The sequence below is a fragment of the Cannabis sativa genome, chromosome 9 (genome assembly GCF_029168945.1).
Source record: "Cannabis sativa cultivar Pink pepper isolate KNU-18-1 chromosome 9, ASM2916894v1, whole genome shotgun sequence".
Lineage (NCBI taxonomy): Eukaryota > Viridiplantae > Streptophyta > Magnoliopsida > Rosales > Cannabaceae > Cannabis > Cannabis sativa.
In genome coordinates, this window is record NC_083609.1 from 25,602,883 (window position 1) to 25,612,357 (window position 9,475).

Here is a 9,475-nt window from a genome sequence, read left to right on the forward strand (position 1 = left end):
TCGATTTCTGTTCTTGAGTTCACTGTCCAAGAATATTTTTGTTTGGAGGTGACGGTGGAGGCTGAGGAACGGCTTCGTGTGGTGGTGTAGAATAGAGAAAGCTCGAGCTTTGGTGGTCCAATTGATTTACGCGATTAATTTGTGTACTTTGTATGTTTACTGCTCAAAACATCTAACATTTATTTGAATGTGTTTCCTCCTATTATGAGGGATCATTACAGGCTTTCCATATCTTGCCTTTTTTTATTACACACCAGAGGAATTTTCGTACATGAATTCAGTGCACCTTTCATTTTTCTATTATTCTTATGTTCTCAAAAGATTTTGAGTTTTCATTTATTGCAAATTAAGTTTATATGAGGTCCTTTTAGTTGATACATGTGGTGCATCTTCATGGGTATCGTGTCTAGTGGATGTTCCAGAGGAGGTGAAATCATGTTGTAAACCTTTTCTTAAACTTGAATCTCTAAAATTGTACAACTTGCTGAAATTAAAGAATATCTACCCAAAATCCATGCCCTTTCCATGTCTCAAATCAATTGATGTAAGTGGTTGTGAAGAGCTAAAGAAACTTCCAATAAATTCTACTGTGACTAAAATCCGACCTGATTTGAGGATAAGGGGAAGTGAATCTTGGCAGAAATATTCCTGCCCTATTTTTTATGCGATTGATGAATAAACTACATATTCCTTCCATCTAATATATTATGATTATAAAGAAGGTTATAATAATAATGAAGGTCCTTGTAAAGTCATTTTTTGGCAAGTTAGGTGACAAAATAATTTTTCCTTTTTATGGTAAGATTGCTATGCATTCATTTTCGAAATCTTACCTCTTTTATTCGGTTATTAGTTGCCATTTTCCTTGTTTGGAAAGTTGCACTTTCAGCTGAACTTTCCTTTGTTGAAAACTTCTCAAAAGAGAAGGAATTCTCTTTTGGAAAGTTGTCTTTTTTAGGGAAACTTTGTTTATTGCCTTTTCCTTATTGATTTCGATTGTATCTTGATACAATCAGAATATCTAATCTGTTTTTGGCAGGAATCAAGCATTGAAAGAAGATCGGACCCGATTTTAGTAAGTTTCCCGTTTCTGGGCAGATCTGCTTCGTCAGCAACCGAATCTGATGTAGCAGATCGTGTTTCTTTTGGAAAGTTTTTGTACAGCTGCTAATTCGAACTTGTGGTTGCCTCTTTGGTTTCTATGATCTATAAATAGAGCCTAGAGAGCAACCATTCGAATTACCTCTTCCATTATTCATTTTTTACATTTATCTTTTGAGAGAAGAGAGTGTTTCTTTGTTTTGTGAGAGCCTATTAGTTCACCTAGGTTCTAGTTGTTCTATTTCTGTTCTTACTCTATTCTAGAGGTTGTGAAGAACTACTTGACTGAACAAGAGATTGGTCTTCGGGAGAAGACTTGATAAAGCCTTACTTCGGGAGGAAGTAAGCACTTGGTCTTCGGGAGAAGACTTGTTAAAGCCTTACTTCGGGAGGAAGTAAGCACTCACACTTCAAAGACGAAGGGAGTTCGGGCTTGAAGGTGTTTCAAGAAGTCAGATTCATAAAGTGGATTACAAAGGATTGCGGCAATACTTTAGAGGGAGTCTAAACTTGTTTAAGTCAATTGTCTTTGTAATTTTGATACTTTATTAATTGATTTCATTCTCTGGGCATGGCCCCGTGGACTAGGAGTGTTCGTGAGAACACTGATACCACGTATAAATCTCTTGTGTCAAGTTATTTATTTTTCTGCAAATATTTTATATTCTGCCTGTTCAGTTTTGCTGTAGCAGAATTACTTTCTGCTGCTGCAAACACTTACAGTTTTTATATTTTCGTATATACAACTGACATTTGCAAAAACACGGTTTTTCAGTCTTGGACCTGTTTTCTTTTGAATATTATGATTAATTAACCGTTAATTAATTATGTACGTAACGAACCAGCTATATTAATGATAAACTTAATTGCTTTATATTTCTAATTGGGGCACTACGTAAGCGTAGAAATTAATAATGCATATAAACCAAAGCGATTCTTCGCCTTGACTACAGAAGCTTCACTCTCCGTATCAAATCGGTTGTTTTCTTTTTAACTTTATTTTTGCCCTCGTGTTTTATAAAAAGAAAATATCAGTTCAAATATTAATGAGATTTGTTTTATTATTATTTTATTATATATAAATAATATTTTATTGTTTTATTAAATAAAAATAAAAAGTCACCCATGAAATTCTCATAAACCAAGAATTCAGTTATATAGGCACACTTTATATAGAATAGATGTACAGCTTAAGTGTTGATTTTTAAACAATACTAAAACTAATAAGTGTTTGTTTTACAACGGGCACTAAAAATTTGACTTTTTGTCTAGGTGAAATAGGTGTCGCATCTATGAACCGAAACTATAAGTATAAGTGTCAATTTAAAATCGATACCAAAAATACAATTTATAATAGTGGGTGTGTTGCCAACCCCCTTGCGTAACTAGGTGTTACCATCATTGGTGAAAGGTTGGTTTCATGTCTTCGTCCTTATTTCCTTCGAAACTTGCAATGTTCAACTTTTCTTATAATAGAATGTTAGGTTATGTATGGGAATGGAAGGACTTTCAGGAAGTCTTCACGAAAGATGAAACCATTCACCTTGGTAGCGCATGAGGTTTGCGCAAGGGCCTGCTTGCCACCAGACACTATAAAAAACAGTTACTTTTAGTGATAATTTTTTAATTACAATATTATTTTTTTTGTTACTAAATGTGACTTTTAGTTATAGCAAAAAATTACTTTTGAGTAACATATAGTATTTAGATACAAGTTTTCACTAATTAATTAGTTTTAGTCACAATAAGTATTGTCACTAAAAGAATATTTAGTCACAACAAATTATAATTTTGTGACCAATACTTTTAGTCACAAACCTTTATTATCCTTTTTTTCCAACTCTGAATGAGTGAGAAAGGATTTTCCTTATACAAATTCTGTCATTAACATATACTATCATATAAAAAGATTCTATTAATAGCCATCCGTATGCAATGAAAAAAATATGCTCCTACCAATAGTAGTAAAAAGCATGCCCCACAACAATAGAATTCCCTGTAATACGTATGTATGTATAAGTACATAATATATAACACCAGGTATTAGTTTTTTAAAATTGTCAAAATCACATTAATATATATTTTAAAAATTAACATCATTTCAATATATCAAGAAACATCTATGTAAATTGTTAAGTGTTACCGTATTATATATAAAATTAGTAAATATCACATGCATCGCGACAGATATATAAAATATTTTACATTATATGTAAAATAATTTGTGTATTTTAATTAATAATAATTACTTAGTGAAATTATATTGAAATTTTAATTTTATTATTAAAAAATTTGTGATATAAATATTTAAAATATTAAATTTGTTGCTAATAAATACCGAAATTCGAAGCATAGTAGCATAAAATCTTCATTTATGTTTTAATTTTTATTTTGATGTGTGTGTTAAGTTCTCTATTCGACTTTTATTTTGTGTATTTTTGATGCTTGAGTTTAGTATTTTACTAAGGTTCTAATGTTTGAGTTTGTGTTTATGAGATCTGTTTTTTTTTTTTATTATTTATTTATTTTTAATTTTTATAGAATTTGAGAACTTGAAATTTGATGTTGTTTCTACTGATTATTAGGATTGAGAGTTTGATTTTTCATACGAGAATTAAAGTTTGTCTTTTCGTTTCATTGATTGAAAAATATTAGTAGAAAGTTTATGGAATGAGAATTTTGAATATATAAAAATAGAATAAAAAAATAGCATTTTAATCGAGAATCAAAGGTTATTATTAATCTGAAAAGATAATATGGCTGGAAGAAGATGAAAAATTTTATTTTTATTTCATTTAATATGTATATAATGTTTTTTATTTTTTGAATAATATGAATTTATTTTAATTATTTTTCCTAAAAGAATTATTAGTTTGGCCAATACTATACTTACATGTAGCACTTTATTGATCAACTAACAGAATGATAATTTGAGTGTTAAGTTTAGAAATTTGAGGATATCAATATGAACTATAATGATGACATCAACTTATATGATTGGAATATAAAAATAATGCATTTTGAAAAAATTTGATTCATAATCTCACACCTTTTTTCTTCTACATAATCTCACACCTGCTTGGTTTTTGTTCAATTCATAATATTTGATTCATAATAAATTTTTTCTATAAAAAAATATATTTCTTATATTCTGCAAAGTAAAAACAAAAAACTTCACACATATATATAAATAATTAAAAAATTATTTAATTTAATATTATTAATTTAGTTTATATTTATTATTATGTGGTTTTTTAAAAATAATTAATTTAAGATAGATAATTTTATAGAAAATTTATTAAAATAAAATTAAAATATTAATTTATAAATTTATACTCGAATAAAATATTAAAAAATTGAGAGAATTAAGGATAAAAAAGAAAAATAGCTTTAGAGAAATTTTAGACTGTCACTTCTGTTCAATTCATAATATTTGATTCATAATAAATTTTTTCTATAAAAAAAAATACATTTCTTATATTCTGCAAAGTTTAAAAAAAAAACTTCACACATATATATAGTTATGATACATATATATAAATAATTGAAAAATTATTTAATTTAGTTTATATTTATTATTATGTGATTTTTAAAAAATAATTTATTTAAGAAAGATATTTTTATAGAAAATTTATTAAAATAAAAGTAAAATATTAATTTATAAATTTATACTCTAATAAAATATTAAAAAATTGAGAGAATTAAGGAGAAAAAAGAAAAATAGCTTTAGAGAGATTTTAGACACCAACGTCACCACATTATATTTTTCCTTCATATAAATATATAAATTAGTTAATTGTTAGTTGTCACATTAATATAGACATTATATAGGTAGAATGTTAATACTTACCGTCAATTTCTTATTATAATTTATTAGTCAACCTCCGTACTCGAAAATACATGACGAAATATTTTTAATTTTTTTTTCATGGTGATATTTGTTATGCTTACAATATCATCTCTGAAAAATTTCGAATAATTTATAATGTTAAAATAGGTTTAAAATTTTTTGAACATGCGTGATAAATTGGCATATCGCGTACTCTCTATTTTCAGTAAGCTATATTTAGAATTTTTTTAAAATTTACAATCATAATACTGTAACCATAACTAATTTTATTATGAAAAAAAATATTCTAACATGTAATTTCAAACATATAGATTGATTAAGAGGTTATAACGAGAGATTTTACTTAACACTCTACTACATTGTAGTAATAGTAATAAAGAAATAAATGAACATTATTATTAAATATCAGTATCTCATAAGTTTTTATGTTAATTATTCAATAAAATAAAATAGACACCTAAATATTTAATTACACTAATATTCTTTAATAATGTACTAATTAATTAAGATATAAAAGGAGTTAAACGGCCACAAGTACATGTGAGGGATTTATGTTGGTAATTGGGAAATAATAATTGCAGTTTAGTGAAGTTGACAATGTTTGCATAAGGTAATTTTGAACCCACAAACTCTTGTCGGCTTGAAGTACTATACCCTTTATCATCTTCTCTTTGTTTTTTTGTTGCCCAAAAGAAAATATGTTGTCTTTTATCCTTGCTTTATTAGCTTAATCAATTTTATGCTTTTATTGCTTTAGAGTATCCATATATAACTATATAAATTACTCAAAGGGTATATAAATAATTAGAGTATTATTATGCATTTTAAAGTGCATTATAAGATTTCACTTCTTAGTTAACGTACCATTTTTAATATTAACTATCAAATTAAAATATATTAGACCTATATTAAATATATACCCAATGATAATAGTACATTTAGTTATTATTGTGATATTGTGCCTTTTAGCATCTCTCAAATAATTATGATTCATGGCTTTTTCATCGTTGCACTTCTAGAGACAATTCAAACTTCGGATTCCCACGTCCTATTATATGTATATTTAATTATTGCATACTAGTGTTTTATTCCTTTGGCCAATTCCCTATATACACATCTATACTATATAGTAACAAAAATTCCAAAAAATAAATAAAAATTCTAATTATTTGTTTTCTACTTTTAATAGTGAAGTTTTGGCAATGATTAAATCTTGTATTTGAAATAATTAAATTTATTATATATAAAAAATAGATGTCATTTAAATTCATATGTACTTTTTACCAATTAATTAGTCTAAACTCCACTTGACTAATTATCTAAAAATCTTTTTATATATAAGAGTAAATTGTATTAAAAAAAATAATACGTACCACATATAAAGGCAAGGCAACCCGGCCACTTGATATAGCGCCTGACTTATTTTATTAATTAAATTATTATATATCTAGACCTTATTATAAACACATACATATATTATTAAAATTTATATGATATCATATAGTCATGACAACGACTTGAAATACAATGGAGCTTTCGAAGTCATCGTGGCTTTTTAATTGGCCATTTTCTTAGCATATTTGAGCTGTGAGACTCCCCTCCTAGCTAAAAGAGAGTCTATCCAGAGGTGGGTTTCTTGCTCCATTAATAAAAATAATAATAATTAAAGCCATACATCATCAATGGACATAACCCTCTTCGCTAATATGAGTCCTAAACAACAAACTACTAGTCACCATGATCATCAATACTATTTCAATTCAAACACCTACACCAACACCACCAACGACAAGCACCATGATCATCATCAACAACACATCATCATCACCACCAACAATGATCAGACCCTCTTGCTAGACGATATTATGCAAACCACCAATCATCTTCCCCCCCTACCGGCCTCCACAAGCCTTTCTCCGGACTCGGCTTTGGGGTCGGCCGCCGCGGAGCCATGGCCTTCCGCCTCAACCGGGAAATGGGCTCCAAGGATTCTCAAGGAGTGTGCTAAAGCGATCTCAGATAAGGATTCTACTAAAATCCACAACCTTCTTTGGATGCTTAACGAGTTGGCATCCCCTTACGGCGATTGTGATCAGAAATTGGGGTCTTACTTCTTGCAAGCCCTCTTCTGCAAGGCCACGGATTCCGGCCTCCGCTGCTACAAGACACTGACGTCAGTGGCCGACAAGACACGTTCTTTTGACTGTGCTAGAAGGTTAATTCTCAAGTTCCAGGAGGTGAGTCCGTGGACCACCTTCGGACACGTGGCGTCCAATGGAGCAATCTTAGAGGCCTTAGACGGAGAACCAAAGCTTCACATAATCGACATAAGCAACACGCTTTGCACTCAATGGCCTACCCTCCTCGAAGCCTTGGCCACCCGAAATGACGAGACGCCGAAGCTGAAGCTAACCGTCGTGGTCACCGCAGCCGCCTCGGCAGCCACTGGCGGCGGCGGTACCGGATCGTCTGTGATGAAAGAGATAAGCCAGAGAATGGAGAAGTTCGCGAGGCTTATGGGAGTTCCTTTCGAGTTTAACGTCGTGTCGGAGCTGAGTCGGCTAGGCGAGCTGACGAGAGAGAGGCTGGGAATTCAGGATGACGAGGCGGTGGCCGTGAACTGTGTGGGAACGCTTAGGAGAGCCGAGGTAGAGGATAGGGAGGCGGCGATGAGGGCTTTTCTGTCTCTAAAGCCGAGAATTGTGACTGTTGTTGAAGAAGAGGCAGATTTCACATCCACTAGAGAAGATTTCGTGGGTTGTTTCGAAGAGTGCCTTAGATTCTACACTCTTTACTTTGATATGCTTGAAGAGAGCTTCGGTAGGACGAGCAACGAGAAGCTGATGTTGGAGAGAGAGTGCTCGAGAGGGATCGTTAGTGTTTTGGCATGTGATGATGATCAAGATTATGAAGATCAATCATTAGATCATCAATATCATGATCAACAAATGAATTGTGGTCCGGGAGAAGAAGGAAATGATGACCAAAATAACGACAATAATAGTAATAATGATATTAATGATGGTAATAATAATAACAACAACTTTAAGGATGGTAGGACAAGAAGGAGAACTAATACAACTAGTACGTGGGATTGTAGCGAAAGGAGAGAGAAGGGAAAGCAATGGAGTGAAAAGCTGAAACGGGGCTCGTTTCGGCCAGTTGGGTACAGCGACGACGTTTTGGATGATGTCAAGGCTTTGCTGAAGAGATACCCACCTGGGTGGGGACTTGTTCATCATCAACCTCAGTCCATTATTAATGGACCAGATCAACGACAACAAGAACAGCAAGAACGACAATTATTAGTGTATGATGATTCCAACTCTATTACTTCTGCTTCTGCTGGAATTTACTTAACATGGAAAGAAGAGCCTGTAGTTTGGGCTTCAGCATGGAAAATCTAATTGGTTGATCATCATATACATATATATTTCATATACGTTGATGCCCTAGCAGAATAATATAATAATTAGACCGACCAACTTTGATGTATAGCTAGATATAGCTAGATTTTAATAGTAGTGTTCATCATGCATGTCGTGATGATGGTCATTTGATAAACATTACTACTACCTAGCTAGACCTAGCTATATAACCAAATATAAGTTTTATGTGTTGTTGATAGTTATAATTATAGCTATTTCCATATGATCTCCATCCTTATTATATGTTCTTTTTTTCTCTTCATATCTTATTGTGTAATCACCTTTTTCTAGTATTGGCCTTATGTTTGGGAGTTTGTGTTCCTTTGTTTTGCTTTTATTTCATTGTTCTTGTTTGAAGGTGTTTGAAACTTATATATACATATGCCTCCTCCTCACATAATTAATAAAATATATATAGCACTAATATATGTATTTTATTTGTATATGTTAGATAATTATAAATTATTTAAATATATTTTTTTGAAACTGGTCCTGCATTTTTTCGATGAATATGTACATATTACATAGTTTTACATGTAGTATGAAGAGATAATAATTAAGAAACTCTCTCCAAGTTTCAACCCTCACACAAAAAATTAAAAAAAAAAAATAAAAACAAAAATTAAGAAACTCGATGGTTGCAGAATTCTTGCTAAATTTTTTCTACCAAATCTCAGGTTAAATAAATTTTTACGTATCATATATAAATATATGTAATATAATAAGATAATTAAATTTATTTATTAATTCATCTAAATAAGATATTATTAATTAAGTTATGGAAACCTTAATACCAAGAACATATATACATGCACCATGAATTAGAACAATTTACTCTTGTCCCAAACAAACACAATAAGCAATTTGGATTGGTTGACTTGTCTGAACCCAATTTCTAAACAATAAGGCTTTATTAATTTGCTGGTGTTTATTACAGTTGTTTATACAAATGAATTGCAAGGTATATATAGACATATCTATGCCACTAACGCTTTAACCAACTTAACGGTCAGCTATAAGAATAAGTTGACCCGGACAAAATTAACTAAAGTAATAGTCTCAGAGTTAAGGACGCATCTACCAATTTTCCATCTAG

At 30.7% G+C, this 9,475-nt stretch overlaps 1 protein-coding gene across 1 annotated transcript; it reads left to right on the top strand.

Moving 5' to 3' along the window:
• The first annotated feature begins 6,416 nt into the window (after nucleotides 1-6,416).
• LOC115723037 (protein SHORT-ROOT) lies at nucleotides 6,417-8,700 on the top strand. Its single transcript, XM_030652434.2, has one exon. The coding sequence runs from the start codon at nucleotides 6,634-6,636 to the stop codon at nucleotides 8,356-8,358; it is 1,725 nt and encodes a 574-aa protein (XP_030508294.2). The 5' UTR covers nucleotides 6,417-6,633; the 3' UTR covers nucleotides 8,359-8,700.
• Nucleotides 8,701-9,475: the final 775 nt, after the last annotated feature.

Bases quoted from the DNA above. Each gene is read 5' to 3' on its own strand.
- LOC115723037 (XM_030652434.2), top strand. From the start codon at position 6,634: ATGGACATAACCCTCTTCGCTAATATGAGTCCTAAACAACAAACTACT.